The sequence below is a fragment of the Ursus arctos genome, unplaced genomic scaffold (genome assembly GCF_023065955.2).
Source record: "Ursus arctos isolate Adak ecotype North America unplaced genomic scaffold, UrsArc2.0 scaffold_3, whole genome shotgun sequence".
NCBI classification, from domain to species: Eukaryota; Metazoa; Chordata; class Mammalia; order Carnivora; family Ursidae; genus Ursus; species Ursus arctos.
Genome location: NW_026622985.1, coordinates 11,280,935 through 11,300,380, shown reverse-complemented (window position 1 = coordinate 11,300,380; position 19,446 = coordinate 11,280,935). Strand labels below are relative to the sequence as shown.

At 45.0% G+C, this 19,446-nt stretch overlaps 1 protein-coding gene across 3 annotated transcripts in view; it reads right to left on the bottom strand.

The window, feature by feature from the left end:
• Window positions 1-19,446, bottom strand: part of GLI3 (GLI family zinc finger 3) — a 266,426-nt gene that overhangs the window by 103,736 nt on the left and 143,244 nt on the right. For all 3 annotated transcript variants that reach the window (XM_057304188.1, XM_048212817.2, XM_048212818.2), the window contains exon 4: window positions 12,794-12,899. In XM_057304188.1, coding sequence (XP_057160171.1) covers window positions 12,794-12,899 — 106 coding nt within the window. The remainder of the gene's footprint in view (window positions 1-12,793; window positions 12,900-19,446) is intronic.

Sequence of the window (19,446 nt, the reverse complement as noted above, 5' to 3'; positions counted from 1 at the left end):
CAGGAAGTATCATGCCAGCTGTCTCAGCTCATCAGGGGCTCTGTTTTCAGAGCCCACTCCAAAGAGAAAGTGCCTCTTCCAGCCAAAAGAGGTTTAACTCCCACCCTCCTGACAAATCCTCCCTGTCTGAGCAAGAACCTCGATCCCACAGACTGAATGCATTTCTTTGCCAAAGAGAAGGCTGCTGAGGGCCCCTCACAGAAAGATCGTGGCCCACAGTGTTCCACCCATTCCAGGGCTCACAAAGGTCAGACACCAAGAGGCCAGTTCAAACCAGGCCCAGCAAACAGAAGAGCAGATCCGAAGGAATCAGAACCCCACCCTGGCCACACTGTCCGGGGCCTTCCCCAGCTTGTGAAGGAGGAGCTCCTAGGAGCTCGTGCATACAGAGGTATTAATACCGCGTACAATTCTCATCACCCATTGTTCATGTTCAACCACTTCTAACAAATTCTTGGGTCTTTTTTTGGGAAGTTCCAAGTCAAAACTACTTCCAGACACACGATCAAGAAATCCAGGCTCCCACTTAGGGACAGCATACCCCACCTGCTTGTTAGAGTCAAGAAGTTCATGCGTAAAAAAATGGATTCGTACAGAACCCACGTACACCCAATGGGTGAACAGATCCCTGATAGAATTTTATTTTTTTTAAGATTTATTTGTTGGAGAGAGAGCACGAGCCGGGGGCTGGGGGGGAAAGGGTGGAGGGAGAAGGAGAAGCAGACTCCCCGCTGAGCAGGGAGCCCAACGCCAACACGGGGCTCGATCCCAGGAACCTGGGATCTGACCTGAGCAGAAGGCAGACGCTTCACCACGTGAGCCAATCAGGCGCCCCTTGAATTTTGTTTTAAGAGAACTGGATTTTATTCAGTGCTTTCACAGTGTTTTACCAGTACCTATAATGACGGTATAACTCATTAAACAAACGTTTAATCTGTATTAACAGAGTTTTAAGAAAACGTAATTTGTAAGTCTGCTAATTGTTCGTCTCTGCCTCAGTCATAAACTGCACCTCAGAAAATGACATATATTTGCCCAGGAAAATATAATGGCCAGGATTAAGATATCTGAATAATTTTTACTATTGTTGTTCATTCTTTCTACACAGATGGAATGCATTTTATGCAAATGATCATGAAATTCCTCCAAAATGTAAATTTAGCTTAAATGGCGCTAAGGGGCTCTCAGGCGCTCCCGGCGCAGGACGATTTCTGTCACTGAACAGGGACATGAACACCATGCCCTGAACTGCCCGACCTACCTCCTTCCACAGCCTCACTCACACTGAAAGGAAGCCAAACGACCAGGAGTGTCCTTCCGTGATTTTAAGCCTAGTGATGGTTCAACAGCAGCTATGTTGATACCCTGGAGGGTGAAGCGTCCCCTTCCCACTAATGAGGCGACCAGTGTCTTTAGGTCTCTATGTGAGGGGCACTTAGTAAGCACCCTGCTTGGCAGAGACCCACGGCAGGTGGAACCGACGGACTAATCACACAGGCTGCAACCAAATGGGCTGGAAGAATCTGGAGACTTGTGGCTCCGAGGAATGTAATTCATGCAGAAAAGCGTTGTCAGAGCAAGGCCAGGGAACCTCGTGGGAAGAAAGCAAAATAAACAGTTCAACAAAGAAAACAAAGAAGGGCCAATAGCCTTTTCTAAAGCTTGAGTACATTGAGCCTTCAGTGGGGACCTCGGACAAAGGCCTCATCAAAGAATGCCCTTGCAAAGCACACAGGCCAAGAAGGATGTTTCTTTCCGATACACTTGGAGGGGGAAGGCGTAGACTCCACTTCTCATTCCTTGCGGTGCAGCTTCCACAGACCTTCCCCCCTCCCAACAAACGGAGAAACAGCACACCACAATAACCAAACTAACCGAAGAGTCCTATATCTGCCTGGGTCAAAAGATGGGGAAGGCGGGGAGGTTAGCCCACATTCCATATGGTGCAACGGATCTTCTGATCGTTCTCCGGATCACGGGAAGGCCTTCGCCAGTGCTCGAGCTGCCCAGCTCGGACCCACAAGGCCTGCGAGCCACATTCTAGAGGGTGAGGACAGACTGGCGACACGCTCAAGGACTCCAGGTAGAAAATCCTCTTGCACGGACAGCATAGGACATTGGCAGCCAGCTAACTCTCGGACAGGAGAGAAGCCCTCCACCGGCTTCGAGCTGCCTTTTACAGGAAGCTGGACCCCTGCTTTCAGCCCCCACCCCCACCACTCCTGATTTCCACTGAAAGGCTGAGGTGGATTGTCCGTCTCTCAATACCCATAACGACGGGTGTCGCTGTGTCCCGAAATCCGGAGGCCGAGGTGACCAGATTTTGATCATTAAAACAAGATTAAAATACTTTAGACTGACCTTCTCTTCCCCTCTTGACTACTTCCATTAAGACAGAAGATCATGTGGACTAATCCCAAGGACAAACTGAAACTTCCACACAGAGAAGGGGCAGAAGTGAGCTCTGTGTGTTTGCGTAATACAGAGTATATATGATACGTAGAGTGAAATAACGAAGATACATAGAACACTTACTTTAAAAAATAAATCCAATAAACATATTCGGTAACATAAATAATATATTCCAATGTAGAGTTGACTTGAACAATCCAGGTTTGGGATGTGCAGACTGACTTACACCCAGACTGTTTTGGTAAAACAGTACAGCACTGTGAACGTTATTTTCTCTTGTGATTTTCTTAGTAACATTTTCTTTTCTCTAGTTTACTTTACTGTAAGAATACAGTATGGAACACAGACAACATAAAAAATACCGGTTAACTGTTTATGTTATTGTTAAGGCTTCTGGTCAACAGCAGGCCAGTTAGAGATTAGGTTTTTGGGGAGTCAACAGTTATACACAGATTTTCGACTGCTATGGTTGGGGGGGGTCGGTGTCCCTCACCCCCACATTGTTCAAGGGCCAATTGTAATTCTAACATTAACCTGTTCTATCCCAGGCAAATATGACATGAGAAATCTTTTAAAATCAGAGCCCCTTTTAGAGCTCCAATAGCCTTTGTTACTGATAGACAATTTTGAATTTGTGTCTGAAAACTTTCACTGGTTTGCATGGTTTGTGTTGAAAACAATGTAGGCTAGGAATATGGGAATTTTGTTCTATGGGAGAGCCAGAGACTCCATTGAATAGAGGTGAGAAGCATTTTAGTGAGCCTGGAATGCTTTCTTTGGACTGGGTCTTAAAAATGTAAATCATATTCAAGCAACATGGTTGGGTGATTTGTTTTGCAAATGAGGCAGATCATTTCACTGCCAGCACCTCCCCCGGCTAGCCCCCCTATAATAGAGATGCTGTTCATTTCTGATGAACTTGGCAATATTTGGATACTATTTGAATGTAGTGAGAAGAGGACTGGTGGTTCTCTGGTTAGGGCCTAGCTCATTCCCAGGCGGCAGGAGACACACATTAGACTTGTCAGGCCCTGGGGATCACTTCATGTGCACGGTTAACGTAATTCCTTCAGGCAGAGCTCTGACTACGTGGGGGTGACGGGGCCTGGGGAGGATGGGGCTCCTTAGGAACAGATCACAGGTAAGACTAGTGAGCAGAGCTGCAGGGTTCTCGAGGCGAACCTGTAAAAGAATTCCTCCAATTGCAACTCTACACACACACAGGTCACTCTGATACCGGTTTAGATCGTCAGATTGAGGCTCGACTTCCTATATTCCCTCTGAACAGTCCCAACCAAGCACTTTTTAAGGAATCTGTAATCTCTCCAAAGCTACCTAAGAAAGTTTTAAATATCCATGACTTATAAACATGGAAGAGGCTACATAACCTAGAATATTCAGTGATTGGATTTCAGAGAATCTATGGGTTTAGATTACAGACCTTTGTTTTTTTCTTTCCTGGCCATGCACTCTAATGCCCTAAAGGCAGTTTCTGCCACCTCTTACCCTTGTCTCTACATTCTTTTCTTCCTGTGTGTGTGTGGAGAGAGAGAGACAGAAAGGAGGGGAGAGGCAGAGGTGCGGGGGAGAGGCAGAGGTGCGGGGGAGAGAGCTAGCATTACACTTGACGTTTTTCTCCACACCAGACTTACAGAAACCAATGCACGGTCACCAGTTCATCTAGGTTAGCGCAGGAGGGAAGCATGGCACCATAGCCCATGGGACAAGTGCAAGGCAATGATGCCCATTACTATTCTGACATGTCTTTTACAAAGATCACACCGAAGCTAAAAATGGTGGAGATTTTGCTTTCAGAGTTCTTTTCAATACAGTTACCTAATGAACGCGCTGCCCGGACATCCCTACTTTAGAACTCAGAGGATGAGTTTCCAAACTGACCTTGTCCCTATTCCTTTTAGCGTGCTTAGTTCCCATCACCGAAGATGCCAAAATCTAGCTAATTTGTTACTTAGGATTCAGAAAGTTAGCAAGCGGGTTTCTGGAAACAAGCCTGTGACCATTTTATTTTTTGATGTATGAATTTCGCTGGGGGCAGGGAGGGGGGTACAACAGTAACAAAGAGGAATGAGTGACAGGCAGTCCTGTATCACGGGTCTCTGCTCCCCTGGGGAAAGGTCTGGAATGAACTCAGCGTGCTGTGCTGCTACAGGAAATGGCATGTCTTTGTTTAGTCGGAAAAACCAGGTTCTGTTACCTAAGCGAAGGAGAGAGGACCGCAGAGAAAGAGCTGCGGGCCCCTTCCGTTGGGGCGGTCATCGTCCCACAGGACTCACCCGCAAGGGTCTTCCCTTTGGGACAAATGCTGTAAAAGTTCAAGTTTCTCCAACGCATATGTTGAAAAATAAATAAAACCATGGCAGTAAATTTCTGTTTTCTTTGAAGCCAGGCTTAACATGAGTGGAAGCATTGTACTCAGAGAAAAAAGTCTGCTACAGTCCAGTACCCCCCAGGCCCCTGCAACAGGTTTGACAGCAGGCTCGATAGAGCCGGAGGCTTCCGGTCCAGTGACCGTGAATACCTCCAGTCAATATCTGCTCCCGGACCTGACTGCTGAGCACAGCACAAAGAACACGGGACTTTCATCCAAGAAGCTGCCGCTCAGACTCTGGGAATATGCACTGTAATTAGGGCCTGCTTTCTCTGCGGCCGATGACCGAATTCAATATTTCAGTCATTAGAAGTCCTGCAAAAACAGAAAGAAGTGTGATGCCCTTTGAGTGTACTTTGTGTCGTGCTCATTTCTTAATGCAAAGGAAAGTAATGTAATGTGTACCGGCTGGTCCGAATTTAGGCTGCCGGCTCATGAAAATGTCTGAAGTGGAGGAACTGAAACTCACGCACGTTTTCATACTTAACACAAGGATTTGTGGCTGCAGGTAGTCTAAAGTAGTTCTTGAAAATTAGGCAGGCTTTACATTCTGGCAGTTAAGCATGAGAAACGATAACCAAACAAGAAGAGTGATTTTCCTTTTTGAACTGGATGGGATATGCAATGAAAAATGTTGGAATCAGCAGTAGGAAAGTCGAAAAGTTGAAAATACGGTGCATGGCATTCGCTTATTAAGAAAGACAGAAAAATAAAGCAGGAAAAGAGGACAAAGAGTAGGGCTGGAAAGGTGTTATTTTAGGTCGGGGTTTGTGAAGTTTATCTTTTAGGCTTTGCGGGCCATATTCTGTCGTCTCTGGCACCCAACTCAACCAGGCCCTTCCCTGCTAAAGCCGCCAGAGTCAACAGTAAACAAGGGGTGGTCACTGTGTTCCAATAAAACTTTATTCACAAAAACAGGCCATGGGCTGTATTAGGCTCATAGGCGTAGTTTGCCAAACTCCATTAGACAGTCTTCACAGACCTATCCAATAAGGAGACATCGGTGCAGGGAAATGTATGAAGTGAGGGAGCAAGCCACAGACGGGGCTTCGAAGGAAGAAGGTTCCAGGCGGACATAGGTTGTGACCGAGTCCAACATGGCCTACGTTCTACAGAATACACAGTTATTCTATATAGAATCACTGATCATTATTGACCCATGTTTTGTTCCGCTCTTCTCAAACGCACCCGTTAAGCATGGCCCAACAGGCCACCAAGCTGACACGTCACCATTTACCACCCTGCGCCCTCTGGCTGGATCTGTACACTGTCCAGTTGTTTGGTTTCACAAATTCGACAGCAGCAAACACCGATGTGTATCTGATGTTGCTGGCCATTGATAGGCTTATTAGGTCAAAAGGCTTTTTACGGATCTTCCCGCTGCCCTATTTCCCACCTTAGAAATCTGCGTGAGACACGGACACTGAAAACTTCCCATCGGGTGTTGTCACAATTGCTTGTGCTCGTCCAGTAAGCACAGACGAGCAAAGTGTGCAGCGCTGGTTTTCACGAGCGGAGGATGAAGGTCAAGTGTAAGGTGGGTAACGTCTGGGGCACCACTTACTCCCAAGCTGTGTAACCTCTGGGCGTCAACGCCTCCGTAGCTTTAGAACGAGGCTGGTCGCGTCAACTCCTTCATTGCACTGCTCTAAGTTTAACAGGAGATAATTATGTAAAGCCTCAAAACTGTGCCTGGCCCATAGTTAAATACTCACAAGTGTCACGTAAAGCTATGGTCGCTGTATAGTTTCTCACGTTGCGCTGTCTACTCATGTCTTTCTCCCCCTTAGTTTTGAAATTCTGCTCTTCTTTTTAGGTTTTCCACCGAAGATTGCTGATTTCATTAGCTTTATTTCCACATGAAGGGCCCGGGAACCAGTAATAAATGTCATATAAGGGAACTCTGGACTTTTACAACCAGTAGCTGATTTAAAATCAGGGAACGCATCTGACATCGTGAGAGGTACTTTTTAATACAACCGTATTCACTTATTAAGCTTTTGATTTTGAGTTCTCAGCGTGCTAGACTTGTTGGCATAAAGGTGACACACTCTAACAAGAGTAAAAAAACAAAAACAAAGGATAGATTTTGGCCCTGATCCTGCAGTGGCCTAAGAGAAAAAAAAGCCCATTATCATACCTGAAAATAATACTTATTTAGGAACTACTGTATATAAGGTGTGGATGTGGCCCAGCAGATGCAAAAAAAACCCCACACAGATGGTCTTGGTACTCAAGAAATGCAATTATACATCTTTTCTATTCTTCTCCTTCTCCTTCTTCTTCTTTTTTGGCAGGGGGGGAGCGGGGTGTCACTGTTACCCTATGTTAGCTCTATAGTTATGTGATGGAATCTGTCACTACACTCTACCAGCCCTAATAAGGGTTCTGGTAGAGCACTGAAGGGAAAGGGGGACTTTCCTTTGTTAATTTTAAATTGTTCTCTTCAAATCTTCCACACTGGATATGGCCCCCAGACACAAATGCAAGGTTTTGCTCAATCTCTGTACTTTACTGAAGGGAATGGAAAGAATGAAAACACCATTATGCCTATGGGCCCATCACAAAGTTTTAAGTAGGCAGTTAGACTGCAGGCTGCTTTTGAATAACTCCTGATAGGTCCCGCACCTAGTACAGCACGCAAGGTGCTGGATTCAGTGAGGGTGGGAAGAAATGAGGGAAGGAAATAGAACAGCAGTACTGGCCAGCGACTTACCCTTCCTTTGTCTAAGCTTTTACCATAATGACACGTCTTTTCTTTGACCTTCTCTCCCTGGAAAGAAATGTATTTATGCATGCTCCAAACTTACTACTCATCTTCCTGCTCTCATCCCTAAAAGGCCATCATAATCATGGGGCAAAGCCTTATTTCCAGAGCCCTCTATTTCACAGTGAACACAAGGGATCTGCTGTTGCAGTCCTCTCCCCAGGGCCCAGGCCATGGACCACCTTCAGTAGGAAGAACACCTCTTCTTCCTCAGGTGGAATAATCCAGGGACTCAGGCGGCCCCGGAAAGAGCCACAATGACTCAAGTAAGAGGATAAAGAGCTGCTGAAGAAGACCGAACACGAGTGCCCACTTTCCCCACGAGAGAAAGCGTGAAGCTGGATTTCTGGGATGAATGAATGAAGCAGGTGGTGAAACGTCACAGCCTCTGTGACTGCTGGCTGGGGGCGCAGCCCTGTGCACACCCCCAGCTCCAGACAAGGGCTGCTCTCGGCTCAGCCGGCAAGAAGGTCTGCGGGGCCTGAATGATCGTAATGGATTAGTAACGAAGGATCCTGCTCTGGAAAATGAATTGCAGAGTTCAGTATGAAGCAAATGGACTGTCTGAAATTCAATTCATATCGGGCCGTAAATGAGAAAACTCTGGCTCCAAAAAGTGGTAGATACAGTCATTTCTTCCAAGAGAAAATCCAGAATAAAAGCAGAATTTAAAACTTTATAATTTGGGTTTCTATGAATACTTTATGTCTAGCTTTTAAAAGGGAACATCGTTAAATGAATTTGAACACTCACTTTTTTTTTTTTTAAAGCCCACACTCAAAATGCAAGAGAAAGAGTACTTTCTTCATTAGGGCGAAAGTAGTCACTTGAACATTTAACTGTATTTTGGGGGAAGGGAGTGTAATATGGCAACTGTCTAAATTTCCAAGTGAAATCTGAAAGCAAGCAGTGACTTTTAGCCTCAAGAGCATTGTGCACCTGCACAGAATACAATAACACCTCCTGGAGTTATGCAGGGCTGCAGCCCCGAAGGGAATGATGCAAGACATGGGACACAGAGAGGAGCAAGAAGGAAAAATCAGCTCCACTCTGGATACACACTCAGGTTCTGTCATGAACGCTCCAAAAAATCTCAGTAATCTAATGAACTGCACTCACTGATATTCTTCCAAAACATTGCACCTTTCTGTATGGCTTAATAAAACACGGACTCTGGTCAGAGCCAACGGTTTGAGACTGTGAGAAATGTTCTAATTTATCTTTTGGGCACAAGTTCTGGTGAAGTCAGTGGAGAATAACTTTCAGAAGAAAAGAGGAAATTCCTCACCTCCAGTGTTTCTTCATTTCCAAACGACTTGAATTAAATGAACATAATGCAGGAATCCTACATTCTCTAGGACAATCTTTCTGTGACAACTCAGGGAAAGAAGATACCTACCTTCTACCGTCCCATCTAAAAGCCCATGAATCCAAAGTCATGATTTTGAGTTAAGAAAAGAAATACTAAGACATTCTACTATTATTTCCAGGACACTTGAATCAATGTGAGTTTCTATGCTCTGTCTCCACTGCCTGACCATGCACTGTGGGTAATGCCCCGAGAGAGGCAGGGTAAGCGAAAGGCATTGCCTTTAACTAGCTGGTTTCTTTTAACACAAATGGACGCATTTCCGTACATATTTATAAGGCTCGGTGGTTATTATTAGGCTGTAATTGTAGTTGTTCTAACACCTAATAAGCCATGGTTGAAAAAACAAAGGCAGGTTAATTTGTGATTTCCTCTACTCATTCAGAGGCAAATTAAGTGTCAAACAGCTAATACGGAACATATTTCATTTTATGAGATTTTAATTTAATTCTGCACCATATCGTTGATGCCTTAATATAGGGTGGTTTATCTAAAAAGAGGAGCAATTTATAAACCTCTTTCAATAGAATCTTTAATGATAGGATATGATAGCATAATTATCACAGCGCCTGCCATCCTTCTAAACAGAGATCTGCCGGTACTTCCATCATCACCACAAATCCCGTTTTCAAGAGACTTATAATTTCATTTTTAAAGCTGGCACCAGAAGGACAATTATGTGTACAAAATAATGAGAATATCCCCAAATTTTGTGCTCGTATAATTAAAAATGTTTATTCTAAAAACTCTGTAAGCTCACTTGATCTCCTTTTCTATAAGACAATTACAGAGCAAGCATTTTGGAACCTGAGTTCTAGATCAAACCATTTTACTTTCCCAGGATACTGCTTTAGCCCTCAGCAGAGAGGTGCTGTTAAGATTTCAGCAATGAAGCCATACTTGCCCAGACGACCCTTCCCTCCTAAAATGATCACAGGCATCTACTCCTAGCACCTGAGAAGGCCCAAAAGCAAGGAAGGGGTTCATGAGTGAGTGAGGCCAGTGTTTCTCGGGCCCCACTGCCTCAAATGCTAACCCCCAGCATTTCTTTAGAGCTCTGTGCCCTGAAGAGTGTGCACACGTATAGGACTTCATTGAACTCCTCCTGCGTTTTGGAGAGAAAGGCAGAAAACCACATTTCCAGGGGATGAAACCGATCCGCGCCAGGGCAGGTTACCAGAGTTCCCAGAACAGGTGAGTGTAAATGAAGCAAGTATGGGGGGACTGGAGCTGTCCGGCTCACCCCGTCTCCCAGATGGAAACCTTTCACCAGGTGCTTGGCCGAGTGCTGGGCACTGCCTGCCAAGCGAGCAGGGGCGGTGACCAGCAGACAATACACGGCCAGGAAAGGGGATACGCACCACCGTGAAGGCACACATGGGGCGCTCTGAGCAACAGCCTTGGGGACACCAGCAGAGATGGCCTTGAGGATGAGGAGTTGAAGCAGGAGTTGGCCACGCGGCAAGGGAAGGCCACTGAGGGCGACGTGGAAAGAATGTCGTGTTACAAAGGTGCATGGGAGAGACGGGTCCTAGCCTCCCAGAGCCAAGTGCATAAGCTCGGGGTCCCCACCCAGAACCCTGCTAGGACTAGCAGTCCCCGGCGGCCACAGACCCAGCGCCTCACTACACTCTTCACGCAGCAATGACGCTCCCTCTCAGAAGCCTCCAGGACTCTCCTGTGGGCCTCGGGGTGGCTGACCAGCCTGACATTACGAATTTTGATAACTAGCCATTTAGGCAGCTGGAGAACCATTCAGTCAATTGTGTGAAGGAAAAAGCTGGAAGTCCTAAAACCTGTAACAATCCCAGCTCAGCAGTCATACCTGAAATGCAACCCCCCAACCCCAGGACTTTCCAAAGTTGACCTGCCTCGTCTTGCGGTGTTTTTATCACAGGTGAGCTAATACGGAAGGTACAGTGATCCAGGCCCATCACACAACGTATGGGCTATTATATGAGGCTTGCTATTGCTGTATTCTGCCAACGAACCAAGACTCGGGATTTTTATTCGTTAAATTCATATTTGAATTTAATAACAAGGTAAACTAGAATGGACCCATAGGAACTAGTTCATTCCATCACATAAACTCATTTATCTTGGAAGTTTCTCTATAACAGGATTTTTGAAAGAGTAAAGAATTCTGAGATTCCACAGAAAATCTGATTTAAATTACCACATCACAGAGACCGGAGTCTGGGAGGAATCAGCCATGTGCATCTCCGAGCTGTTCTGGCCCTTGCTGGCTCTGTACCATGGGGGCAGAGCCTCGTCGAGGACCTTCGTGGGCCCATCTGCCCCACAAAGCCTCCACACCACAGGCTGAATTACATGGCATGTTTCAGCCTGAATTTGGAATTTCCTTCCCTTTTTGTAGAGGGGTTTTTCATTGGCCTCATGGTTTTATTTGAGTATATTTTTAGCAGGCTTCAGAACCCTGTAAACACTTACTTGTGTTCCAGTGAAAAGTCAAAGAATAAGTCACAAGTTTCTGTATTCTCTCTCTATAAATACCCACGTCTCCTTTAATGCTCATGGAAGTCTGCAACACAGATTTATGACTTACCTCCAGGCAAATCTGCTCTGAAATTACAATTCAATAATGGGGGATGGATCCAAAAAACTGTTGGTAAAATATTATATGTGTACTTGGGCATGTAGTTACGGCTGTTAATATCAATTAATTCTGTTCACAGAGGAGGACTTGTTTTAAAACAACTTCATTTTTCTTTGGCATATACGTAATTACACAGCCTAACTAATGGCCATGGAGACGCAATCTACCATCTGAATAACCAGCATTATTCTTCAAAGTATTATTCGTGCTTTTCTAACTTTACTGTCTCCGAATGCAGGGTGATTACCAGATCTGACTAAATGTATACATCAAGGCCCTTAGGAAGGAGTGGCCCCTCCCAGACGCTGGCTCTGGTAATTACAGTACCAGACGGTCTTCTGGACATGACGACAAGAGCGTGCCATCTCAGCGTGGAAGTCCATGATTCCTTTTACCCCCAACCTGAGTGCGATAATATTTGTTTCCCCAAAACGTTCTGCTTTCTTTTCTTTTTTTTTAACATTTTTTAAATCTTTTTTTTTTAAAGATTTTATTTATTTATTTGACAGAGAGAGTCAGCCAGCGAGAGAGGGAACACAGCAGGGGGAGTGGGAGAGGAAGAAGCAGGTTCCAGAGGAGGACCCTGACGTGGGGCTCGATCCCAGAATCCCGGGATCACGCCCTGAGCTGAAGGCAGACGCTTAACGACTGAGCCACCCAGGCGCCCCTCTGCTTTCTTTTCTAATGCACGTGACCAGCATCATTGTTTCCCTTCGTCTTTGTGTAAATCATTCAGTCGAGCACGTGTGTGCTTCTGTTTGGGAGACCTTTCCATCAGTCAAGTCCCTGTCGCTGTACACACCGTGGGGGCCCTGAGAATTTACCATAAAAACTTCATGACAGTTCGTTGTGATTGCTGGGACAGGAAGGACTTCGGGGTACCGGGAATGTTAGCATGAAAAACGTCAAACCCAATCTCTCCCAGATACATATTCCGAGGGGTAACTTTCCATTAGACCTTGACTTTTTAATTTAGTATTTACAGCCCACGGAACAGACGTCAGCAAATATACACTGAATACTTGCCAGCCACCTAGTGTGACAGGCATTCTTCAGGAAGCAATGGGGATCTGCTTCAGTGAGCCCAGGAACAGTCGGGCTTGCCATATTTCAGAAGTAAATCTTATACTCCTACCCCATCTTCAAAGCCCAGGAGCCACACTGTTAACCAAACGTCGTGAGACAGGAAAAGCTCGTGGTCTGTTCTGCTTCGTTAATGGGTAAAGGTTTACTACTTACACATGCAGTGGAGGAATTGGAGATGGGTCGTAATGGTAACGCCCCTCGTGATGTCTTGCATCGATTGGTACAGGAGGGTGGAATGCAGGGAAGAGATGAGAAGGGTCTGAAACAGAAAGAAAATCCAGCATGTATAAAAGCAACGCTTGAAACAGAACCCCAACCCACGACACCACCCCACGCTACTTCCTTCACAAGGTAGGCTAAGTGCGCTTTTGAGAATCTGTGGAAGCACTCTTCCAAGTTCATGATGAGGCCACAGGGGACCCCTGAACATGACCAAGCACCTCATACCTGCCCCCGAGGATGTGGGGGCGAGGAACGCAGCGACAACCCACGCGGAAAAGCAAGAAAGGGGAATAAGGCATGTCCCCCCGAAGGGAAGGGCTGAAGGGAACCACAAAACCAAAAGGAACAAATTTTAAGACACATATTTCCTTTTATAATTGTCCTGTCAAGTGAAATTTAGACAAAAACTAATTATTACTATTACTACTATTACTATCACTACTATTATTACTATTTATTACTAAATAAATACTAGTTTCGTTTCTCTCCCATCCATGATGCTTTTTAAAGGAAGGAGTCTTTTCTAAAGAGCCTGCTAGAATCCATGGGTCTATGTACATGTATGTATGCACTTCCATACATAGGGATGGTACACACACACACGTGCACACACACACGCACGATTTTAACATTTAAATGCACGCTCCCCTCCTTCCTGTCTTGGGGCAGACCTCTACAGTCCTGACACAAGGACAAGGACAGCAAATCTACAGGTTAGCCTGGTTCTGAGCTGTGTCTGCAAGAAGTGATACAGCGCCTCAAGATGGGAGGGAGGGGCTGTGCCCAACACGGACGAGGTGTAACCCCACCTGCACCAAGAATGGGCACAAGTTCCCGTCTGAATAGTGCATGTGTGTGTGATATGAATTCAGCTGTTGTTTTCCTTTTCCTCCCTATACATTTCTCTTTCTCTTAAATTTTCTTCAACGAGAATCTTTTAGAATGTCCACATAGCAACCTTTTAAAAAAATTATGAAATCTTACTTCCCTTGTTTGGACTTTGCCCTTGCTGCCTTCCTTTGAGATTCGACCAGTCAGGTTAGGAGAAAAAATAATGAAATAAGAGTGAAAAACTATTGACACGGTGTTGACAGAAGCAAGGCAGTGGCCGAAGCTATGGCTCCACCAGATGTGGAACCTTTCTTGGAAAACCTCTGGGATTGGGAGAAGAATGTTGTGACGCAAAGGCTTATTGACTCTATGCAGGGCTTGTTGTAAGAAAAAGGTGGGAGGGAGTGGCCAACAGGGCGGCGAGGAATCATCGTGGGGCCATGCCACTGTCACTGTGATATCACTAAGAGCAACCACGCTGGAAACTGAACGGGTGGGGGATTTCCGACCACCTCCTCACTTACCACACTGTACATTGTATAAATTCCACACGAAAAAAATCAATTCTATTTTAAGTGAACTGCTTAGGACTTATTATTACAGGATGTTGGAGTTACTCTTTTGTAATAAAAATCTTGATGGCTGGCCGGCTAAGTTTGGAAGTTGATTCGGCACTGCTGTCAAACTCAGTCCGGGCCCCCCACAAGTCAGTCACCCTGCGGAGCCAAAATGTCCAATTTCACGTCACCATTTTTGAAGAAAAGTATTCATCCTTCTTAAAACAACCTACAATTGAGTGGAGTAATCTTTTCACTCGTTTGAAAGTCTGACACACATTCAGTAAGTATTTCCTCATTTTAGATTTTGAACCAGGCCTCAGTGCGTCAGATTTTGAGTCCAGGGTGAGGAGGTTGGCCACCAGATGCGGGGGTGGCTCTTTCAGTGGCCCCGGTCACGTGAACACGCTTGCCTCCCGTGCACTTCGAACTCAGCTCACGTCATCTGCTCTTGGAACTCAGAGAAATAAGGCCACGAACACTGTGTTTCAGTCAAGCATTCATAAAGTCTTGACCCACCTCCTAAGGGTTTCTCCCACACATTTCCCGGGGCCATTTTGAGGGATGTTGTGACAAGTACGTCATCAGAGTTGGAAGATCTTTTCGCTTCTTCCCTTCTTGGCTCTTGGCTGTGGTCTGTGTGATTAAATTCTCTGCACCAGATAAGTGGGTGTCCACTGTATCTGATTTCCTCTATGTGGGTTCAACGATGAATTACGACAAGGCACAAATCTGCGTTTTTCATATACACAGGGCTCAAAAGGCGTGAATTTATCCCACATTCAGTATCTGCCTCATACATCCCAGAAGCAACACTCCTTCTCATTTGAGTTTTGATAATGAAGTTTGCTGATTATCACCGGTAAAGACCAACGTGTTGACCCTATAAAATCAAGAGTGTACCCAAGCAGCATAAAAATCTCCCCCCCGAGAAAACCTGTAGGGATGTCATGGACATTTAAAAGACACTGCCACCTTCTTATTTTAACGAGAGGGTATTTTAACAAGACAAGATTTTAATTCACTCGTATTCTCGCCCTCTCTCCTTTCAGAATGAAAGAGAAAATGGCCAAGCACAGCAAAGCAATTTGAGAGGAAAATGGAAGACACAATTACTGGGACATTCGTCGTCCTTTCTCACTGTCGAGTCTGGTGTCTTGTGAGCTTAAAAGATCATTCTGACCGAGACCACGTGTTTATTTATGTCCTAAGGAAATCCGTGGACTCTGCATTGTGGAATTAGGGTAAATAAAGAACAGAAATTAATGGAATTGATCTGATTTGAGCACACACCTCTGGTCTCAGATTAAGTATTTTACTGCTTCTATTTGCTCCCCTCTTGATCGAGTCTAAAATAAGTTCTCCTGGACTCAGGGAGTCTATGCGAACAACTATTCCTGGTGCGTTAGTGATCAGGGGAGATCACAGCTGGCAAGCTCCCTGCCGGGAAAAATGCAAAGCAACACCCGTCCTCCAATTCAAGACATGCCTCAGCACAGCTTCACGGTCTCAACGAAGAATGAAAAAGAGTACGATCTGTCCCATCTCGTCTGTGGCATCGCACGACATTCACCCTCCCACATTTCTCGAACAGAGAACAAGTTCCCAAATCCTCTGGCGCTGGGTGCCTTCCTTGCATCTTGGCCTGTCGTTTGCATGTGCAAGATGGGCAGCGTATTCCATCGCGGGCCCGAGAAGCCGTCCAAGAAAAGCCACATGACAAGCACAGGCCCTTGTCGCCAGCCGCCACCGTCATCATTCCCGGGCGGGTGATTACGTACCCGGGAGCGCGCGGCCGCGGAGCGCAGACCTCAAGCGCGTGTGCAGTGAGACCCCGCCCCGCAGCCGTCTCCCGCTCCAGCCCCTCACAAAACACCGCATGATGACTTTTGCAAAGTCGAGCAGAACTGCTGAAGCAGAAGGAAGTGCCAGCAGACCTGGCTCCCTCCTATTTATCATACAATTTCCTGACTGATGGTTCCACAAACCAGCTGCTAAGTGCTGTGTACTCTACTGTCAGCAAACTAACGGGCTAAATGGAAGACAGGGAGAATAATGGGCAGAACTGGTGGAATCAATTTTACCGAGGGAATTAAAATTCTACCAGGTGGGGGGGAGGCTGCGGAGCCGTGGTAAGCAGTCAACTGTACATGCTTATGGCTGCAAAGATGATTTATTGCATACTTGCACGAGGCTTGACGATTAGACCACATTCCTCTTGTACTGAACCGAGATTGGAAGAGCGCGTATTATCCGAGGCTTCAGCCGAATAGTCTTTAAACCCCATAAATATGTAATTGGCTTGACACGTGTTTAAACTGAAATGCATAGTAAAAATATTTGTGCTGGGTATAGTTGTCGGCATTCTATTTCATGCTGGATGTCATCATGCTACACATTAAGGGTCTCATTAGGAATGAGAGGCATTGATTTTTAGGTCTTCACAACAGCCGGGGTGGATCATAAAACCTGTAGCCAGAGAAAGACACTTGGAGATTTATCTGGGGTTGCATCTTTCTCCCAAGTATTTAAATAGTTTTAGTATCCTCGGGCTAGAAGATCTCTTAGACGCCGTTCTGGAAAACTGTCTTTTAAGGTATGAAATTTCCATATAGAAATTGCAGATTAAAAAAGAAAGATCAAAGTTGGCTCACTTAGTGCCCTAAAGGAGTATAATTCACAGAGGGTCCTTGAGGGGCCGGAAGGACCCAGAAACTGCTCACACACAGAGCCCACAGGAGCCCCCTGCCCAAGCTCTCCAGGCTTATTTAAATACTAAAGTCGTCTGCGCACTCACTTTGGAACTTATTCAAGACCAGAAGTAGAGATTATTTTTCCTGTCGTTAGGGTCAAACCCTGCCCATCGGAATGTCCAGGCCCCTCGAATTCACTCAATCCCTGTTGTCAGCAGAAATATCATTAAAATCCCACGTGGCCAACAGCCTTTATGCCAAAACCAAGATAATCGCCAGGTGACTATCAAATGAGGGGTCTCAAGCCAGAGAAAGGGAGAAAGAGACCCTCTTCCTACAGTGAGAAGGTGGAGAGTCACCGGGGTCTTGTCTCTGCCTTGTCCGCCTTAGGCATTTCCAGTCGTCACCTCGGAGCCTGAGAGACCTTCACCAGGGCTCAGTGGCCTGAGGGAGACATCACCCAGTGGACTGGCTCAAACACCCAGCAGACTCACCCCAAGGCACACGAGGAATCTTCTTCGTGGTCTCACATGCATGTGGCATAGAACTGGAAACATCTCCAGTGTCATTAACGTTTTTAAGACCCTCTGTAGCGTGGAGCAAGTTTTAAGAAACTGGTTCTAATATACTCTAGAAATCTATAAATGTCTTGCACTTAAAAACAAACAAACAAACAAAAAATCTATTATTTTCTTACTTTATACTATGGCAGGAGCCTTACCTTGGAAAGAATATGCTATGGAAGGGATCTACAAACTACTGCGTGTGGGCCAGTGTTTATAAATAAAGTTTTATTGAAAGACTCGTGTGCTTTTTTGCTTACAAACTGCTTATGTCTCCTTCCACACGACAGTGGCAGAGTTGACTAGTTATGACAGAGAACACATGGCCCACAAAGTTTGACATATTTACTGCCTGGCCTTTTACAGAAGACTGTTTGATGAACACTGTCTTAGAGCACCACAATAAAGAAATTTTCTGAAATTCTTACCTTCCAGAAAAACCGCCCACAGATTTTTTCTTTCCTATTCACGTAGTTTTTGAGTGATAGCACTACCTATGTAAAGTTCTTAGATGCTAATCTGTGTCACTTAAAAATATCTTTTATAGCAGAAGTGTCCATACTAAAAATTATTCTGAAAGGAGATACTTATCCTGTGATTTTAGTAAAACCTATCCTAAACAAATTCTAAGATAAGCATGTTGATGGCTGAAATTGACTATAAATTTAGCAAATAATGGCAATAATCATTAAACACTTGCAAATGTAAGTTTCCTTATAAATTAAATAAAATATACACAAAGTTTCATAGAAAGCTAATTATTCTTTTTTAAAGGTATTATTTATTTATTAGAGAGAGAGAGTGCGAGAGCATGAGTTGGGGAGGGGGCAGAAGGAGAGGGAGAAGCAGACTCCTTGCTGAGCAGGGAGCCTGATGTGGGGCTTGGATCCCAGGACCTGGAGATCATGACCTGAGCCAAAGCAGATGCGTAACCAACAGAGCCCCCTAGGCGCCTTCATAGAAAGCTAATTATCAACAAAACCTGTGCTACTTCTAAAACCCAATCAATTTTATTTCTAGCAACTATACAACATTCCTGAACACTCTTGTGTAAATTTCCACGGGCACTTCCCACTATTCAAACAGCAATCTTTCTATCATTTCTTCCATGCAAGCATGTAGGCATATTAAATTAATATTTTAGACCTAAATGCTACCCAGCACCACACTCTGGTCATACCATAATCCATCCATACCATGGTTCTTAACAAACACAATTACATATTTCCGCAAGAAAATGACAAATAGCTCTCTGCCTTTACCACCTAGAATGTGCCCTGGGTAGTGAACGAAGAATTGATCTCTTCCCTTCTTGGTTCCTTCTAACTTCCTTCATCAGCAAGGTTTTGCACGTTTCTCAGCTAAAAATCTCATCGCCTAGATTCCCAATGGTGGAAACAGACCACATTTACCTACTGGCCAACTAAAGGAACCCTTCCATCCAGTCTCTGGAATGTGTCTTGCCTATGTTCCCATACATGGGATAGTTGTCCTGGCTTTCCTGCCAGGATAGGAGAGAAAAAGTAAACAGAAGAACAGGCAGCACAAAGAAATGAGAGACGGTTCATAGCCATGATACCTAACGCGCAGAATTCTCGGGAGAAAATCACACGACAACACACAAGGAATCACTACATCTAAGAGCGGCAAATCCATTTACTTTGAAATATACTAATGGTGTATTTCCAGTGACAATAAGTAAGCTTGGAAATTAAAAGATGGGAATTGATTACTAATCACAAAGTCTTATATCAATGGCCATTTGCTGGTACAGCACAATTGAAAAGCCAGATTCGTAGCTCCAAAAACATGCAGTAGGATTCTTAATGCCGATAAAATGGAAGCAGAGGCTGAAATGTTGGCAGGAAAACTGTTTGGTATCTCGGATCTAACTACAGAGGCCCTAGAGATACAATGGACTCAAAAGTTGCCGGTTTAGT